The sequence below is a fragment of the Microcaecilia unicolor genome, chromosome 6, assembly GCF_901765095.1.
Source record: "Microcaecilia unicolor chromosome 6, aMicUni1.1, whole genome shotgun sequence".
NCBI classification, from domain to species: Eukaryota; Metazoa; Chordata; class Amphibia; order Gymnophiona; family Siphonopidae; genus Microcaecilia; species Microcaecilia unicolor.
In genome coordinates, this window is record NC_044036.1 from 25,812,979 (window position 1) to 25,833,974 (window position 20,996).

Consider the following 20,996-nt stretch of genomic DNA (forward strand, 5'->3'; position numbering starts at 1 on the left):
TTTATAATCTTCACTTCTTTCGATCCTCTTGATGCCTGCTCCACACCTACCTCATCTGATCACAATATAACTTTGTATCTGTCACCAACCGAATTGGCAACAGCCTCTACGGTACTATGTAAGCCACATTGAGCCTGCAAATAGGTGGGAAAATGTGGGGTACAAATGTAACAAATAAATAAAACGTTTCTCCGATTCGTTTTAAATTTACTACTTTGTGGCTTCATCGCATGCCCCCTAGTCCTAGTATTTTTGGAAAGCGTAAACAGACGCTTCACATCTACCCGTTCAACTCCACTCATTATTTTATAGACCTCTATCGTATTTCCCCTCAGCCGCCTTTTCTCCAAGCTGAAGAGCCCTAGCCACTTTAGCCTTTCCTCATAGGGAAGTCATCCCATCTCCTTTATCATTTTCGTCACCCTTCTCTGTACCTTTTCTAATTTCACTATATCTTTTTTTAGGTGCAGCGACCAGAATTGAACACAATATATGAGGTGAGGTCGTACCATGGAGTGATACAAAAGCATTATAACATCCTCATTTTTGTTTTCCATTCCTTTCCTAATAATACCTAACATTCTATTTGCTTTCTTAGCAGCAGCAGCACACTGAGCAGAAGGTTTCAATGTATCATCAATGATGACATCTAAATCCCCTTTTTGGTCTGTGACTCCTAACGTGGAACCTTGCACGACGTAGCTATAATTCGGGTTCCTCTTTCCTACATGCATCACTTTGCACTTGCTCACATTAAACGTCATCTGTCATTTAGACGCCCACTCTCCCAGTCTCGTAAGGTCCTCTTGTAATTTTTCACAATCCTCCCGCGATTTAATGACTTTGAATAATTTTGTGTCATCAGCAAATTTAATTACCTCACTAGTTACTTCCATCTCTAGGTCATTTATAAATATGTTAAAAAGCAGGGGTGTAGCCAGACCTCATGGTGGGAGGGGGCCAGAGCACAAGGTGGGGGGGAGGCACTTTTAATCTGCCGCCCCCCCCCCCCCCCCGCCTTGCCACTTCCCACCCACTGCTGCAGCCAATGCCTTGGCTGGCAGGGGTCCTCAACTCCCACCAGCTGAAGCACTGTCTAGCGCCGCGTTGCCTGCCCTGCTCTGTCTTCCCCTCATGTCCTGCACGCTCCTTTTAGTGAAATTGAGCATGCTCAGTTTCAGTAAAAGAAGCGTGCCGGACGTAAGAGGAAGACAGAGCAGGGCAGGCAAAGCAGCGCCGCCGGAGACCGGCGCTGGACAACACTTCAGCTGGCAGAGGTTGGGGACCAATGCCCCGTGGCCCCACGTAGCTATGCCACTAGGACAGAGAAAGTGCCTGTGTGTAAAAAATGTAAACCGCTTTGACTGTAACACAGAGAGGGGATATATTAAATCTATGACCGCATGACATTTGGTGAATTCCAAGGGATTTTCTTGGTAATACTGAAAATTAGTCACAATCTGCACTTCAATAAAATATTAAAGGTTGCAGTCCAGTGACACCTGGTGACCAGATTTGGGGGAATACGTGCACAGAGTTTCACAAAGAAATGCAGCCTATAATCCTTGACCAAGATCATCACTGTAATGGCTCAGTTAAGTATGAGATTAAATAACATACTGTAGAACTTTAGAAGCTGCTTCTGACTGAGTTAGTAGCCTAAAGAAACTGCATGAACTTACTTGAATTTAGTCGCTTGGGTTTCCACAGTGACAGAAAATCCAAGAATACCATAAGTATTTCTGCAGGTGGGATAAACATGATACCTTGAAAGAGTAAAAGGAAACAGAAAGTGCATTAAGCTCTCATAAGAGATGATATAACCAAGGAAAAAGCAGATTATCACTATTGGAGCAATTCTGTAACAGGGCACCTACATTTAACAAAGCCTACAAAAGTCATCCTCAATGAAACAAATCATTCCTTAAACCAACCAAGTACACCAAAAACACCTCTCACACGACCTTACCTAACACCTGTCCATCTAAATCCTCTTATACCTCACTTTATGATCAATTGTATTTAAATCATGTACTGACTTTATCATAACCTTACTCTGTAAGCCACATTGAGCCTGCAAAAAGGTGGGAAAATGTGGGGTATAAATGCAATAAATAAATAAATAAATAATGTTACCACAACAATGAAAACGTACACTATTAAATTAACAAAAACAGAAAATCCCAAAGTCACTGGTAATAATTCCAATAATACTATTAAAAAAAAAAAACCCAGGACAAATGCTACAAAATCTTTTTTTCTTTCAAGAGTATTTTTCGAGAAGAGTGCCCTCAGAAAAATCCACTATCTTAATAATAACCTTTGCATAGTGATATAGCACTTCATTCATCGGGCTACTCCCCGTTTAACACCATACTGAGTGCTATTTGTGTCATTTGTGATTGTGCAATCAACCCAAAAAAACTCTGATAAACCTTCACCAACTATGGCCAGCTGCCACTTCTCTGAAGCAAAGAAACTTTCAAAAAGACTTTCAGATCGTGGTTATTCTAAACAAATAGTCAATAGAGCATATGAAAGAGCGAAATATACCAATAGGGACCTTTTATTAGCAGGCACCTATCAGAAAGAAATCAATGACAACGTGTGCACAATGGTCATGAAATACACTTCTGCCAGCCCTGAAATCTCCAATATGATAAGAAAACGTTGGGATATAATACAAACCAACCGTGCATTCAAAGATGTCAATCTACGCACTGCATTCGCAAGGGGTAAAAATTTGAAAGAAGTACTTAGCCCTGCAGCAATTCCATCAAACATTAGCACCAGAAGCAAAATCAATGGCCATTATAAATGTGGCACAAGCCAGATTTGTAGAATTACCATAGAAACCAAAATGTTCAAAGATGTGTTAAACAAACAAGAGTTTTCCTTAATTAATTTTAGCAATTGTAGATCAGACCATGTAGTTTATGTCATCCAGTGTCCTTGCCACAGTTTACGTCGGCATGACCACAAGAGCTTTCAAAATTAGAATGTTAGAGCAGAGATCCAACATTGCCAGACAAAACATTAATAGTAGAACATTGCATCAATTGTAAACACAAATTTGATGAACTCAAATGTTGTATTCTTGATAAGATACATGGCAATTTAAGAGGGGGCAACAGAAAATTAATGTTACAAAGACAAGAAGCAAGATGGACTCACAAATTGAATTCATTGGAGACGTCAGGATTGAACAATAAAATTGATTGGTACGTATTCTATTAGATCATTATTCAATTCATAACACCACACTTTCAACTGCAGTTATCCCACTAACAGCTGATTGAAATGAACCATTTAGAAAACGCGCACAGAATGTGACGTGTCAGCGCCATTTTTTCTTGAGGAATGCGACTTGAATGTATGTGCACCTATGCTCTAAGATATCCCCACTGTTTAACCGTATTTAGATTATGCTGACGGTGGCGCCGTTGGACTTAAGTGTTGCTTGATATCCATTGGCGCTTTCATATAGCTTACTTACAGAGGTTCTGTTTGAATGCTCATCATTTTAAATCACAGCATCGAGCACTTTAAATAGCAAAAAAGGAGGAGAGTTAAGCGACTCCCCATGACAGAAACTCAGCAATGGTTTTTATTATATCCGTTGTAAACCTGGGACTTCTAGTCCATAAGGTTTCTGAGGGATTCTCTCCTTTTCAAAAAAATACATTAGTAGTCTAGCCTGTTCTAGTGTACCATACCTGTTTTGTAAAAAAAAAAAAAAAAATCAACCTTACTGCAGTGTTTTGAATTATCTGTAGTTTTTGAATGATTTGTTTCGATAAACCTAAGTATATAAGATTACAATAATCTAATTTAGTAAGCAATAATTGTACCAGAAATCTAAATTGCTCAATTTAAAAAAAAAAAGTTTTCTAATATGCCTTAAGTTTCCTCATCAAGAAGAAAGAACTTTTTATCAAAGTACTAGCCGTCCCTGCTGGCGTTGCTCAGCGATAGGTTGTAATTGAGAAAAGCAAGGTTTATTTGTGTGTAATAACACTGTATAAAGTATGCTGAGGGGTGAGTGTGCGTGGAGGTGTGCTACTCTGGCTGTGTGTGAGTGGGGGGTGTGGTACTGAGGGGTGAGTGTGAGTAGGGGTGTGCTATTCTGGGGGGTGTGTCTGGGGTTGTTTTGCTAAGGGGTGTGTAAGACCAGGCGAGTGTGAGTGGGGTGTTTTGCTGAGTGCTGTATTATAATGGGTGAATGTGAGTGTGGGGAGGGGGGGTAAGAATGGCTGAGTGTGACTGAAGTGTTTTGCTGAGGGTGTGTGTAAGAAAAGGTGACATTAACATTGAGTTTAATACTCCCTTAAATCAGAAAATGTGGAGACTGTATCCCTACCTAGCACTAACTTCTCTTTTCAGATCATTTGTTTAGGTTGATTTTCTTGATTAGTTGTTTCTTTCAATCTAGCAAGTGCCTGCCATTTGGCTTTCACCATTTTCCTGTCATAACACAGCCTTCTTTTCATAAGATGCTCTTCAAATATTTACAAAATAAATCATAAGAGTTCTCAGATCTTAAATTGAATGGCAAAGAATTCCAAAGACAAGCAGCCCGATTGGGATAAGATCGTTAGTGATTTCTCTTAGATGTGACTCCTTGAATAGGTGGAAATAAAAGGTAGATCATTTTCTAAAACATCTTGACCTGGAAGTCTCAGTTCTGATCTCTATATTCTTTTTTTTTTTTAATTCTTTATTTATAAGTATTTCATTTACATACAATGACATAAATGAGGAAATATCAGAAAATACAAACAGCTGAAAAAAAAAAGAAAACTACTTATAGCCATTTCTGGCATAAAATAGAAGATAAACTTTTTAATTTTGTCCACAATTTGAATCAAGATACTAGGCAATAAAATAAAGGAAAAAGAAAAAAAATAACATAGCTATAAACTAAGTTATTAACGGTTGGGTTAATGCAGAGATTCTACAGCCAACATAACAGCGTTCTCAATTAGGGAGGCAAGTCCTTGGGCTTAACAGCTTCCTTCATTACAATAAATTCTAACAATTTCGAGGGAGAGAAAAATATATAATTAACTAATTTGAAAGTTACATAGCATTTACAAGGAAACTTTAACAGAAAAGTTGCACCTAAGTTAATAACTCTAGATTTATACAATAGAAATTCCTTTCTCCTTTTCTGTGTGCTCCTTGCCATGTCAGGGAAAATTTGAATTTTCTGACCCAAGAAACAATCATTTAAATGGTGAAAGTATAGCCTGAAAATATTGTTTCTATCTCGTTCAAGAGTGAATGTCACTATTAAAGTTGTTCTTTCGGTGATCACTTCCAGGGAGTTCTCAAGAAATTCTGTCAAATTAAGATTTGAAGCAGCCTGAGGTTGTTGTTCTGAAGATCTCACTATTCCAGAGGTATATTGGGCCCTTGTAATAGGGGGAACTCCCTCTACAGGGATTCCCAATATATCTACAAAATATTTTCTAAGCATATCAATTAATGATACTAAAGGAGATTTAGGAAAGTTCAATATCCTCAGGTTATTTTTCCTCCCGTTATTTTCCAAATACTCCATCTTTCTTTCCTGAGTTTCCTTTTCTTTTACCAAAATCACTGTTAAATCCTGTAATTGTTTAAACTCAGTCTCCATCTTAGACATTTTTTCATTCTGTTCTTGAACTTTTATAGATATGCTCTGACTAGTTTGCTTCAGTTCCACAATTTCGCCATTTATGGAAGTATTCATATGAAGTAAAGTGTTCTTTACCTCCTGGATTGCGTCCAAAGCATCGTCACCTGAGTTAGTCTTTTCATTCCTCCGCAGCTCTCTGAAGTGACTCCGTGGGAGGCAGGGAACCCGACCAGCGTTTGTCCCTGAGTTGTTGTCTCCTTCCCCAGAGTAGAGGTACTCGAGGGACCTCCTTCCACAAACAGCAATTCCAACTGTTGTGGACCCGTCAATTCTACTACACTTCCGGGTTGTGGGGGAGCGGTGAGAGAACGAGGGCTTAGCGTCGCGCCCTCTGTGCTGCACTCTGCTCCGGACTGGAGCGAGCCCGTCGAGGTAGAAGCCTGCACGCCCAGGGTCCCGATTCCAAAGTTTTCAAGCGTCGTTTGATGAGAAGCTGGGGGTAGAGCCGGTACAGAGGAGGTAGGTGCCGGCGTTTTTCCCTTTCTTTTCCCCATCTAAAAGTCGGGGTAAGAATTTCTCTCTCACGAACACTGTCAAATCTTAGGAGCTCCGGGATCCAACAACCGTTACTGGCGCCATCTTGATTCTTCCCCTGATCTCTATATTCGATGTAAAATGGGGCTCCACATGATACTGGCCTCACAGAAGACGACAAAGAAACCCAAATACTCTTGGCCCTTGACAAACATGTGTACATGCTTAATGAGTGCCCCCATATCATTCAGTAAAGTTCCTGCAGTTGCCAACAGCTCTTTTCTTCAGCCTGCAGAAGCCCCTCTTTCTTTCATCACTCTTCCATTCTCTCCCTCTCACCAAGGGCCAGGGCCAGTACAAGGATATTAGGTATCCTAGGAACACCTTTAATCTTCCACCTCATCAACCCCTTGCAATCTACCTACCTACCAGCTTGGTCCCAGTTGCCATGAAAGGCATATTTCCAGTGACTGTGGAAGCAGTAAAAAGACAGCAGGAAGTTATTTAAATTTCCTCCCTCCCTGGAGGCCCTAATGCAGCACTTCCCCTAGTAGCTTGACACCTATGACTGGTAGGAAGAAGGGCACTTAATAACATGCCAGCTTCCTCTACTGCATGAGGCCGGTCTCATGGTAACAGCCACAAAATTATAGGATCTCATGGCTCATGTCACAAAACTGACTCCAAGTTGCAGAAGGAACTACCCTATTAAAATTCCCTTCTTCCTTCCCAAACATGGGGGCCAAGCCACCGCATTAAGCACTGGGGTAAAGCCTGCGGGAGGGAATTTAAAATACCTTCACGCTGCCTTTTGATGCTCTCCAATTTCAATGCTATAGTTTACCATTTAATTTGTCTAATGGAAGCACCAACCCTGCCCAGAATACTCACTGGCTCTCTCAGCCCAGTGCCTCTTGCAGAGCTCAGTCTCCTTTCCCCCACCTCATGCAGAAGCTTCACTTGTACAGAACTTGTGACTAGAGCTGCCTTCCATTGCTTCCACCCCACTGCTGCCTTCTCATTGGCTGGATCCTACCCAAATTCTCTACTACTAATGACACTAGAACAGGCAGGGCTGACTCATTCACATGGGGAGGAGGATTGTAAAGCTGCAGATAATAAAAATTAAGAATAAAACTCCAAAATATATGTCCACACACACTAGCCATCCTTTTAACTTCCAAACAGTAATGTAAAAGTACGTAGAATTCTAACAACAACAAAAAAAGCCAGAAAGTTGGCACTTCTAATCATCTGAGTACTGCGTATCTAGGACAGGACTTTATCAGCATGTGTCTGCTTCTTCCATAGACGTGCATTGCGCATTTGTATGAGGAGCTTATTTCTGCGGAACCCCAGTTTGATTATGGCCCATTTTCAAACTTGATGTGTCCTTTAACTATTTTTCCTCTTGCCAAATTTCGTCCCGTTAAATTTTTAAAGGGATATTTCGCCCCCAGAAAGGCAGATAGATACTCTTAATCCCCTCTGTATAATTATTTCCAATTTCCACTGAATTAGAAAGGAAAAAAAGGTACTACCTTTGGGCTTCTTTTACAAAGCCACATTAGCCATTCACACATGGCAAATGAGAGGAAGCCCATAGGAATTGAATAGGCTTCCTCTCATTTGCCGCACCCAGAATCGGTAGTGCGGCTTTGTAAAACAGACCCTTAATCAGTGCTTCACATACTTATCTAATAAATATGCAAGTTGCCCCAGATTATGAAACAAAATATCAGCCGTCCAGTGCCCCATCCCTCCTCCTCCCCCCTCTACTTATCCTAAGGTGATAACAGCAGCAGCCAACATACTGCCCTGTGCACTTGCAGACCCAAGTACTCTGCATGGGTTCCCATACCAACAGGATTCCACACAGGAGCAGGGGGCAGGGCAGCGAACATTCACAGTCAAGCCCCAGGCTGAAGGCCACTACTGAGAATGGGTCGCAGCCCCATTTCTTTGGCCGTGTCTACTAATGAGGTGATCCAATCTGAAATCAGTTTGGGAACTACTGCCCTTAATGATCAGTCTGAGCTTGCTTAGGTGTGAGGCAGGCCTAAGCTGTTCTCAGGTGATTCAAAGTGAATCAACGCCTCTGTTTGCCATTTTACACTAATGAACTAGCAAGTCAGGAACCTAACCATGAACCCCACTTATAACCGAATGAATTTTTTTGTGGGTGGCATTTTACTACAACCTAAGATGTTGACGTGATAAATCCAGTTTGTTGGAAAATGCATGGATTATACGTGTAAGATATGATTTAGAAACCTTACTTGCTTCTCCTAAAAGAGCATCCAGTAAGTTACTGAAAATGAACAAACTTACCCCAGGGTTTGCTTGGTTCTTAGGAAGTCAAAGCACGGCTCTTCCATGTGCATCTGAAATAAAATTGAGCTCTGAAGAAGGTTCTACTACTACTACTACTACTATTTAACATTTCTAGAGCGCTACAAAGTGTACGCAGCGCGTTCTACTTACATAAAATACCTGCAAGAGTAGCTGGCAGTACTGATGCCTTGTGAAAGCACATGCATCCATTTTAGCAATGCCAAAATGCAAAACGTATCAGTCTATTCTAAATTTGAAGATTTATAGAGGTGAATGTTTCATTTGTGTACTATTCCTTGTGTACCTATAACATTCCTTAGAAGCATTTACAGTATTCCAAGCATACTCCTTTCTCTTGCCTAACACATATGGTTATTTAATTTCATTAAAAATTTCTCATTTTTGTAAAATCGACTCCTAATCAACTGCGAGGTCTGTTTCTTCAGCTCTACCACCAACTGCCTGCCTACGAATCCACTTATTCTCCTGCTACAGAGGTCAGATCTACATTTCAGGTCTTTGCTGTCAGGTGAAGGAATGCAGAGGAGCCCTCCAAATCTGATCCTTGAACATAGCAGATAATTAAAAGGTGGGGTTTGGACCACGGGTACCAGAGACTGGAAACACTCGTCCTTGAATAAAACCTTTATTATTAACAATAAAGGTTTTATTCAAATACGAGTCTTTTTAACAATAAAGGTTTTATTCAAGGACGAGTGTTTCCAGTCTCTGGTACCCGTGGTCCAACCCTCACCTTTTTATTATCTTGATTTCTCCCGTGGGACATTTGGGTTCTCCGCTGCTGCGGATTCTCCCGAACACCTTGAACACAGCAGACAGGGCAAAGCCAATTTGTACTGTAAGTCACTTCCAGTGCTTTTCTTAGGATTGTTGGGGTTATTAAAGCAGCAGCAAGGAATGCTAAAATCAGTTCCTCAGCCTTATTTTCTTAATCCTAGGCTTACCTTATAGATCTCCACATGCACATCAAGTGTCTTTAGGATTTCTAAAGATGCAGACTGTATCAAAGCGGGAAACCCCCCCCCCCCCCCCAAAAAAAAAAAAAAAAAAAAACCACTTACCACAAGAAGCTCCATGAGAGAGTATTCTCGCAAGCTCTTGGCACCTGACTAAATCAAAATAAAACAAATCAGCCCAAATAGAACAAAATGCATTTAATTATTAATCAGACTACAGTTTTAAATTAGTACCATCCTATTTAGCTGTTGTTATTAAAGATACTGTAAGTACTAAGCCATGCAATCCAGGTGTTCAGTAAAAACAGATAGCTGTATTCCCACACTAATACCAAAAGCCAAAGATCACAGGACTAAATATAAAAACAGGATTGAGCAGCTAAACCCCCCCCCTCAGATTCTAAAGTCACAAACTACTACTACAAATCATTTCTATAGCGCTACCAGTCGTACGCAAACTGCTAGTGATTACAGTATTTATTTACCGTCATCTTCTTTAAGAATGTGTTTCTGAACTTCCTTTTACAGGATGCCTACCAAGGTTTTTTCTTAAAGCAAATTGGTGCCCCCTCCTCTGTCATTCTGGCATATAGACTTACATTGGGTGAAGAACAGAATAAACATGCAATTTAATGGAATTTAAAAAAACACACAAATTAGGCCCATTTCCAAAGATACCTTTCCTTTACCTTTTATACAATAAAAAGATCCACATGTCTGTACACTCATCATATTACACTGATCCTAACTCTGGTACCACCAACAGGTCTGGTACCAAAGTAACCAAATATGAATAATTAACCTGTAATAAAGATTTGTAATATCTTTATAGTGTCTGCTTCAACAAATATAAACCACATGCATTTTCTGTGGCTAGCCTGAAAATTCAGACCACTTTAAAACTGCACATTCAAGTATCCTAATAAATAAATAAATATGGATATTAAAACACCTGTCAAATGCACTGGGTAAAGCCAAGGTCAAAGGTTTGGTAAAATCAGAGATTATGGTTTATGTTATGTGATACACTGCCTACAAAAAAATTATACCCGAATGTAACTCACCTTGAGCTACTACTGAAAAAGGTATGAGCTGAATCCAAATAAATTACTACTACTACTACTACTATTTAGCATTTCTATAGCGCTACAAAGCGTATGCAGCGCTGCACAAACACAGAAGAAAGACAGTCCCTGCTCAAAGAGCTTACAATCTAATAGACAAAAAATAAAGCGAGCAAATCAATTAATGTGTAGAGGAAAGAGGAGGGTAGGTGGAGGCGAGTGGTTAAAAGTCAAAAGCAATTCAAATACGATAAACAATTGACAAATATCTATATATATATATAAAACTCACCCTCAACGTTCTATTTGCACTGACGTCACTGAAGCCAGGTTCGTAAGTTCGAAGCTCTGAAGCCACAGAAAGTCACAGTCTGTGGGCCCCGCCCTCGCGTCAAACATTATGACGTTGAGGGCGGAGCACATTCTCAGCTCCGTTGTACTGCACTGTACCTCTGCTCCGCCCTTGCATCAAAATGCGATGACATCGAGGGCGGAGCACATGGGGGGCGTGCCAAATGGCCAGGGTCACACATTCGCACGGAGGCTGCAGGGGGGCCGGCGACACACGGAGACACAAAGGGACGGAGGGGAGCCTTGCTAGCGCCCGTTTCATTGCGATTTGAAACGGGCCTTCCTTACTAGTTAAAAATAAAAAAGGGAAAGTAAGTAACAAGACTGATAGTGAAAGTAAAGGCCAACCTGTACATCATCTCTTCAGGTTTGTTAACTTAATAGGCATCCTGAACCTGAAATCTTCTCACTTCAGTGAGGCAAAGACATTCTGCCTCACTAAACCGCCCAAAACACGGCAGCCAGACTCATTTTTGGCAAATCACGGTTCGAAAGTGCAACACCTCTCCGTGAAAAGCTCCACTGGCTCCCCATCAAGGAACGAATAAACTTCAAAGTCCACACACTGATCCACAAGATCCTCCACGGAGAATCTCCAAGTTACATGACCAAACTAATCGACCTTCCAGCCAGGAACGGGTCCAAATCTTCACCTGCCTAATTGCAAAGGTCTCAAATACAAAACTTACTATGCATCCAACTTCTCCGTTATAGGCAGCCAACTTTGGAACGCCATACCAAGATTCATCCGAACAACAAACGAACATCTACGCTTCCGAAAGCTGCTGAAAACATAACTCTTCAAACAAGCCTATCCAAATGACCCAACTTAACTTACGACCCTAATCCACACCACTAACATTAAACATACCTCAACCCTTCCCCCACATCTCTTCCTCTTGTCCTTCTCTATACAATTGTACTATCTTTGTGATACTTTTACCCATACATTGTATTACCTCTTTGATACTTTGTACCCATACATTGTGTTATTTCTGTGATACTTTGTACCCATACCTTGTAAGCCGCACTGAACCTGCTATTGAGCGGGAAAGAGCGGGGTATAAATGCTATAAATAAATAAATAAATAAATTCTGGGCTGGAAGAATTTACCTGATAATAAACAGTGACCTCAGAGTTGGCATCGCTCTTGTTCAGGGCTTTTACTTTGCACAGATGGTAGGCACTGGGCAGCTCGACCACTTGAAACTGTACATGTATCTCTTCCTCCAGAGGCTGAAAGTGGAGCTTCCTGAGGAACCATCAAAAAACACTTAGGCTTGAGAGTCTGGCGGCCTTACACTATTCTGCCTTCTGATTCACAAGAAGCAAAAGCGTCAGTCTAGGCCTAATAAGTGACATACTTACCAAGAATTAAAGAATTTGATGTGACCAAAAATCACAACCATTAGAGTTTGGCAACCCAGACCGTAAAATCCGGTCCTTAGTGTAACCTGTGGTTAAATATTACTTTGTTTACTTGCAGGGAGAAGCCCGCTTCAGGCAGGGGGGTGATCTCAGGGCTGCCCAGAAACAGCCCACAATGGCACTGAGACCAGTATATAAGATAAAATTGTTAAAAACGTGTTTTGATGGTGGTGTATGATTATAAGTTATAGAATTCAGGTGCCCAGAGGTCCTAAAGTGGTGCTGTGACCTTTGAGGAAGTTTGATATATAAAATGCTTTAAATTGTGTTTCTCTTTGGGGGTTTGAGTTTTAAAAGTACATATTTTCACACAATTCTCCTCAAAGCATGGCTATAAGATGTCGTATGGTGTTAAGGGTGAAAATGAAAGGTGTCTTTAGGATGATTTTGACTGTTTTAACTGTGAGCTGTGCAGGGCTTACTCTGCCAAGCCCTCTTCTACATAAATTTGCATAGCTTGAATCCGTTTGGCTGCACAGATCAGCTCACCACAGGAACCTGTTTCTGGGGAATTTTCTGGGGGCCTCAGGAGAGAGAGAGAAAAAAAGAAGACGGGTTGGACTTGGACTCTGAACAGGCAGGGTGGATGTCGGAGGGTCTGGGAGGTTAACGTGTGAGTTGAAGAAATAAGTACTTTGTGTGAGTAATATATGAAGAAGTTGAGTGGGTGGAAATGAGAGATAAAATGTGACTGTGTTTTGGATAGGCTTTAATCTTTTTGTGACATTTTGTTGAGAGGAAGTTCTGCTCTGAAGTGTAAAGTAAAATATTGTTCTGATAATTATTAGAATTGCCTAATAGTGATTTTTCATCTAACTGAAAAGCTGTGAGAACTTAAACGGGAGAGAATTAAAATACATACAAGTTCTGTGAGCACCCTGCAAGATGTGTCTCAGCTTCAGGCGGAATTCAGATGAGAATGCTGCTGAGGTGGAGGAGGGCATTTTGCTTCAGTGGCGTCATTGTCACTGGCAGGGCCGCTGAGAGACTGGGCCAGTGCCCCCCCCCCCCCCCCCCGCTCCCCCCCCCCCGAGGTCGCCGCCGCCGCTGCTCCCCCCTCCGTCCGCCACCGGGCTGGGCCCCCTGCATTGAAATCACAGCGCCTCTCACCTCCGTGTCAAAACGCTGCAGGCAGCAGATTGCCTCCCTTCGGCCCTCCTTCCCTCCTTGTGTCCCGCCCTTCCGGAAGTTACTTCAGACGAGGGCGGGACACAGGGAGGGAAGGAGGCCCGAAGGGAGGCGATCTGCTGCCTGCAGCGCTTTCACACGGAGGTGAGAGGCGCTTGATTTCAATGCAGGGGGCCCGGCCCGGTGGCAGACGGTCGACGACGAAGGGCGGGTGGGACTGGGCCCCCCTTGGAGGCCCAGGCCCTGGGAATTTTGTCCCCCCTGCCCCCCCCCCCCCCCTCTCGGCGGCTATGGTCAATGGGGACTTCAAGTGTAGTGAACAATGCAACAGCTATATTGTGGTTGGAAGCCATTAATCTCTTCTTGGTGATTGCTACTGTGTGTGTGACGTGAATAGTATTTTTGAAGAGAGTCATCCAAGAAGATAACATAGTGAGGAAACAAAAGTCTGAGATAGTCAGAAAGTATTTAGCATATACCAATAATTATTTTTATTTAAGAAAAAGTTTGTCCAAACCAGTATTTAGATTCTTAAACTACATATCCTGGGTGACAGGTTGCACACACATTTTGGATAAGGAGGCAGATTTCTCTCCATTTTGTTTTGGTTTTAGTAACATAGTAGATGATGGCAGAAAAAGACCTGCACGGTCCATCCAGTCTGCCCAAGAAGATAAATTCATATGTGCTACTTTTTTATTTGTACTGTCCTCTTCAGTGCACAGACCGTATAAGTCTGGCCAGCCCTATCCCCGCCTCCCAACCACCAACCCCGCCTCCCAACCACCAGCTCTGGCACAGACCGTATAAGTCTGCCCAGCACTATCCCCGCCTCCCAACCACCAGCTCTGGCACAGACCCTATAAGTCTGCCCAGCACTATCCCTGCCTCCCACCACCGGCCTCTCACCAACGGCTCTGGCACAGACCTTATAAGTCTGCCCAGCACTAGCCCCGCCTCCCAACCACCAGCCCCAGCACAGACCGTATATGTCTGCCCAGCACTAGCCCCGCCTCCTAACCACCAGCTCTGCCACCCATTCTAGGCTAAGCTCCTGAGGATCCATTCCTTCTGCACAGGATTCCTTTATGTTTATCCCACGCATGTTTGAATTCTGTTACCGTTTTCATCTCCACAACTTCCCACGGGAGGGCATTCCAAGCATCCACTACGCTCTCCATGAAAATATACTTCCTGACATTCTTCTTGAGTCTGCCCCCCTTCAATCTCATTTCATGCCCTCTCGTAGTAGTAGTAGTAGGCAGTAGGTTCCTCTGCAGCTGATCATTCATCACCCTACGCAGGAGGACAAAGGAGAAGGGCCCCACCGTTTCCACGCAAAAAGAAGACCCATGGAAAGCTTGAACCATCAGATAAGTTCAACAATTGCACCTATGACACCCAGGAACTAGACTAAATCTTCTATCCCTTTTCATTGAGCTAAAGAGACTCTGACACACGGAAGGCATTAGCAGGGGATAAAGTCATAATTCCCTCGTTGATTCATGATCTTGAGAGAAAGTGTACTGGTACTATATTGGGATACCACATTTTCTGCAGACCCTCTTATCCGATATTGTAAGAAAAAGGAGTTTTCTGATCTTTGTATACACCAAAGTGTTCCGAGCTGTAAGAGGAGTTTCTGTGTAGCTTATTGTTAAGTGGAAGGGAAGAAACGTTTGATTTGTAACATTCCTTTGCATTGCATTTATCCCGACATTTATACATTGAGGTGTATAATTTTCTTTCTTGCACCCATGTTAAACAAAGTTCCATAAAACTTTTATAGTTCAACTAATCCTTAAGTAAACCACATCTTGTGGAATAAACATATTCTGTTAAACTTTCAGTTGGTCATCTTTTCATTATCCTGTATATAATTACTTACAAAATTTTCCTTTGGAATGTAACATCTTTTCTCTAGATTTTCAATTATTTTTCCTCTCAAGTTTTTTTGGAACTTGAAACGAGGTTAGTTTGTTAATGAAGCTTTTTCCCTTTGTCTTTTGAGTACTCTGTCTGAGGTAATCGTTGTAGGCCACTGGTGACGCACTTAAATCCTATTCAGGTACATGTGAGCTCATGGGACTAGGGGGCTTACATCAGTAAGGGCCATGCCTCATTTCTGAGAGGTCACGACATTTCCAGGATTTAATGCAATTACAGCAGACTTCTAATGTATCCATGACTTCTGTACCAAACACCCAGCTGAATCAAGAATGCACTTGACCCCTAAACCTACTATTAATAGACCCAAACTTTTAATCCCACATAGGACATATGCACAGACACTATGTCCTCTGCACAACATGCGCCGAGCCGGAAAACAAAGTTAACATTTTACAGTCATTCTTAGATTATTTCCTCCCATTATATGCTACAGACAAATACAATAAAAATACAGTTTTGTATTGACAAATATTCACAATTTAGTTAAAGAATGAAAGGGAAAGAGCAAATACTTACTCAATAACATAATTAAGGAATTCTGTTGATTCCTAAAAAGTGGAAACAAATTTTAAACAGTGTTTTAATGTTCTGGTTTGGACTGTCTATAAAGGTAGCTTTGTTAGGTACAGAATTCTCTTCAGAGAGGTGGAGCTACTTTCTAAAGGATAAACTGCTAAATGACAGAGACGGAGAAGAGTCCATATTTATAAAACATTAGAGGAGATCAATTTTGAAAAGCAATTTACCTACGTGTTTGAGAACTGCAAAATCCCCTTCCCCGAAGCAGGTTTTCAACTATGTGTGTGGCTGTACTCACATCATGTGGACACATTCCAAGGAGGCGGGGGGGTGGGGGGGTGGGAGAGGTACAAACAACTATAGTTTTGCATTTCTAAAACTATGTGCACTGCTTTCTTTGAAAGACATATCCAGACAGAAAGCAGTTGTAAATGTGTGCGAGTACTTTTTCCTCCAATGCAAATTTAAAAAGAAGGCAACAGTCTGATATTCCTCCTCTGAAAGCTGTGTCTGAATAAAAAATGTGCATAGGCTTTGCATCAGTGAAAAACAGTTTTAAAAATTGTTCCCGTAAGCGTATAATCACCTCAATAAGTCATTATACTGGAGAGTTAGTTGTTATATGAAATAATAAAATATCAACAGATAAGTCCTACAGGCCACTGCAAACTCCCCCCTCCCCCCCTGCCAATCTTCTTTTACAGAGGTGGTTTGGCTACGTAATATAAACCTACAATGAAAACAAAAAAGACTGAATTACAATAAGGGGCCCTTTTACTAAGCCGCGTGTCTACGTGCGCCAAAATGGTGTTACCACCCGGTTACTGTATGGCTCTTGAGGTAATTTTATTTTTGGCGCGCGTCCGATACACGCGGCTGAAAAATAATTTTTATTTTCAGACGCACGTATTGGACGCGCACCAAATGCCATTTGACACGTGTAGGTCATTACCGCATGAGACTTTACTGTTAGGTCAATGGCTGGCGGTAAGGTTGCAAAGACCCAAAATAGATACGCGACAATTTTGATTTTGCCACACGTCTATTTTTGGCAAAAATTTTTAAAAGGCCTTTTTTTACAGGCAAGCTGAAAAGTGGATCGGCGTGCGCCCAAAACCGGTGCCTACACTACCGCAAGCCCTTTCGCAGCACACCTTAGTAAAAGGGCCCCTAAGTGCACTAGACAAATTTGCCTAATGAATGCAAGTGGAGAAAACACACCCTTCATTCTTCATGCTGCCCCCTAGTGGTCTGAATCTTCCAAGTAAGGCAGACCACTAGGAAATAAGCAGGGAGGGATGAACACAGGATCACCAGGGTGCAGATGATGACAGACTAGTGTGCCATAAGCGGGACTTTCATATATGTAAACAAGGATGAGGCCGCATTCTCAAAATGCTATTAAGATTTCTTACACTTTATTCTAAAAGTAAAACTAGATTCAAATTATTTTCCTTCCACTATTTGTCTTTCAGTATTACATAAAAAAACATTTTATTCACTATAACCATTTGCATATAATCTAGTTTTAAAATTATGAACGTCAACATTTTAAAATGTTTAAGTGCAATTGCCTCTGCTCCTGCCCACTGGTCAACTATGGCTCAAATTCCAAACACTACCAGGGCTTCTCCTCCTCAAATAGCTTGGGTTTTGTCTCAAGCTTTCTTCTTTCAGACCTCTTGCTTCTGCTTACAGACCTCTCCCGAAACTGCAAGGGATCAGCGTGTCATTTCCTCAACACTATTACCTATTCCCCACCCTTTGCAAAAAGGCAACACTGAAGACATCAAGAAGCCAAAACCCCAGTCTCCCCAATAAAGTGCACAATATCTGTAGGGTCAGCTCAGCTTCAAAACACAAAATCAACTGAGAGAAGGATGAGAGAATGCGTAAGTAAATGATTTTGAAAATCTTCTGAAATAAAGAACGCAAAAGGTAATGGAATAAGAGCATCAGTACATAAGCATCACCAGACTGGGACAGATCGAAGGTCCATCAAGCTCAGTGTCCTGTTTCCAACAGTGGCTAACCCAGGTCACAAGTACCTGGCAAGATCCCCCCCAAAAAACAAAGCAGATTTTATGCTGCTTATCCCAAGAATAAGAGGTGGATTTTCTCAAGTCCGTCTTAATAATGGTTTATGCATTATGAAATTCTTACTTGGCTTGTGAAGTTTCCTTGTACCAATCCTTCCACAAACAGTCGACTTTTGAAATCTTTAACAAAGGTGAGCAGCGACTCCACGCTGAAACCTTTCATCAAAGCCTGGTATTTTTCAGGCATCGACCAGCGGGCATGCTCAAGAATTAGAAGACGCACATCTCTATGAAACAAAGACGAAAAGAAAAGAAAGCATTAGGACCAGATTCAGCTCCTGCCAGACAATGAGGGTAATTTTATACACTTTTTTCCCGTGGATAAAGATCTTTTATAAAATTACTCCAGGAGTTACGTATGCAATTTTATACAGGCAATTTTGGAAGGCAATTTTATAAAGGGGCTCCTTTATAGATCAATTTTTTGAAGACAAGTAGGCGCCTACTTTTGTTATAAAATACTAACAAAATTTACAAGTACATGTGTAAATTAGTGCATTTTATCATCTAGGCACATATATACATATTCTGCTTAAACTCTGTACCAACAAGCATGCATCATCATGTCAAAGCATGTACTTTTATGCCAGCCAGTATTTTATAAAAGGTCACGTATGCATAAAAATGACCATATCCAGCCTATTTTAAAAGGCACATAGGTGCCTTTGTGTCTTTACAAAATACTAGGAGCAAACCAGCAGTAATCAACTACATTGAGGCCACAGATGTTTACATCCTCTCAAGAACAAACGTCTAAGCAGGGCTGGATTAACACTATATTGGGCCCTAGGCAAACATATTTGTCAGCCCCCCTCCCCACCATCATTTCACCTCTCCAGAAGTAGCAGGGAAAAGTTCAGAGCCTGGCTGTAAGTATGATAGCATAATAGTTTGTGACTGAGCATGAAGACTATGCAAGTACATGCTTTGAATGGAGAGACTGAATGGGAACAGCTAGAGAGCTGTCAAGTTACCCAGTTCCAGGAGGGAAATTCTGAGCCAGTCCTGGATTTCTGCAACCCTATCCTGGTACATTATGGGACCTAAAGTGCTGATTTCAACTTGTGGTATCGGAGACTACATACAGAACACTGAATTGGGATATAAGTTCAAAAAAATCTCCCTCCTGGAGCTGGATACCTTGGGCAGCTCTGCTGCAGTGGGTTGACAACCAGGGAAGCTGGGCAAGTAATTTTTACTCTCTACTGTCTCTGATACAAACCAGAGATTCCAAAGATGGACTGCCCAAAAGAGTGAGATTTAAGGGCAATGTGTCCAGGATATAAATATACAAATATACATGTGAAAAAAGGTTCAAAAATAGAACAAGTAAAATAAAATATTTTTTTTTTTTTTTTTATGTTTCTGAAAGAATGGAGACAGAGGGGCTCATTTTCAAAGCACTTAGACTTACAAAGTTCCATAGGTTAATATGTAACTTTGTAAGTCTAAGTGCTTTGAAAATACGCTTCAGAGTGTTCAAAGGAATTTGCTCAAGTAACAGGCTAAAAATTCCCTCGGTGGAAATTTCTCTTCACTGAACTTCTTCATTCTAGCCCAAAGGGAAGCATTAGTTATACGAGACTGTCCTCACCAGATACACAGAAACATACACAAGTACATACACTTTCTGTCTCTCTTTTCTAGTACTGTCCTGCTGCTCATGTGCTTATTCAGGCAGTGCCCCCACCAGGTCTGCCCACTATCATGTTCCTCAGCCAACATACTTGAAAGGTATTAATACAGAAACAAATATTTTCTAGAGAAAGGAAGATGATAAAACTAGAAGACATGAATTGAGGTTGTAAGACTCAGGAATAATATCAGAAAATTCTTTTTCACAGAGAGGGGTGGTTGATGCCTGGAATGCCCTCCCAGGGAAGGTGGTGGAGAAAAACAAAAACTGTGGTGGAATTCAAAAAGGCGAGGGATGAACACAGAGAATCTCTAATTAGAAAATGAATGGTATAACAAAAAAAAAAACAAAACAAAGGATTTTATATGTGTTTGCAACTCTGGCTGCATTAACTAAGGCCAGCGCTGGGCTGGCTTGTATGGTCTGAGTCCCGCATATAGCAATCTGGTTGTAGGTTGGGCTAAAGAGAGCTTCGATGGAAACTCCAGTAATTGGAAAAGGAAGGATCGTGGCCTACAGACTTTTATGGTCTGTGTCCTGCAAATTTAGATAGGCTGGAGTGGGCTTTGACGACAACTCCAGTAGTTGGAATATAAGGACAGAGCCGGGCGGACTTCTACGGTCTATATCCCAGAAACACCAAACAAAGACCATGATCAAGTATATAATATTTATTTATTTATTTATGGCATTTATATCCCACAATATTCCCGCCCACAGGCAGGCTCAATGTGACGTACAATAGTCTATTAAGCAAACAATAGTACAAAATACAATAATTAGAGTCATAAGAGGGAAAGAGAAACAACTGAGGGGGAAAGGGAGAGAGGAGAGGTAATAATTTGTCGCTGAGATATAGCCCTGGTTCAGAAGGATGTGGCGCCAGGCTATCTCATTCATTGTTGATTTAATCTTGAATTGATAATCAATGCGACTGTTGGGCAGACTGGATGGACCATTGAGGTCTTTATCTTCCACTTACTATGTAAATGTCACTTACTATGTTACCATGTAACAGCAGGCCCTTCACACTTTCCCACAATCGTCAGTCCTACTCCAATCCCTCCAATCCCCAGAACACACTCAGTAGTTCCACTAATTCTCTCCAAAGACCCTGTGCAGCGCTCAGCTCCCCCCCCCCCCCCCCCCCCCCACAGCCCTTGCAGCTCAGCCCATCCTTCTTGTGACTAGAAGCCTTCCCATTGGCTGGATCCTACCACAGCCTCTGCACAGGAAGGGGGAGCATTACAGAGCTACAGTAGGCTACGCTCTGAAAAGTGTCCATACGCTTAGCCATCCTTCTGGCTTTGAGACAGGTCGTTTACAAATATTTAGAATCCAGAAAAAAATCCAAG

General features: G+C 41.6%; 1 protein-coding gene across 1 annotated transcript in view; it reads right to left on the minus strand.

Moving 5' to 3' along the window:
- The window catches only part of NRDC (nardilysin convertase), a 137,145-nt gene that overhangs the window by 18,500 nt on the left and 97,649 nt on the right, over window positions 1-20,996 (minus strand). Inside the window, exons 22-27 of the mRNA XM_030205933.1 lie at window positions 18,070-18,232; window positions 15,904-15,935; window positions 11,995-12,133; window positions 9,571-9,618; window positions 8,486-8,538; window positions 1,683-1,766 (exon numbers count right to left, since the gene is read on the minus strand). Of these exons, the coding sequence (XP_030061793.1) occupies window positions 1,683-1,766; window positions 8,486-8,538; window positions 9,571-9,618; window positions 11,995-12,133; window positions 15,904-15,935; window positions 18,070-18,232 (519 nt within the window). The remainder of the gene's footprint in view (window positions 1-1,682; window positions 1,767-8,485; window positions 8,539-9,570; window positions 9,619-11,994; window positions 12,134-15,903; window positions 15,936-18,069; window positions 18,233-20,996) is intronic.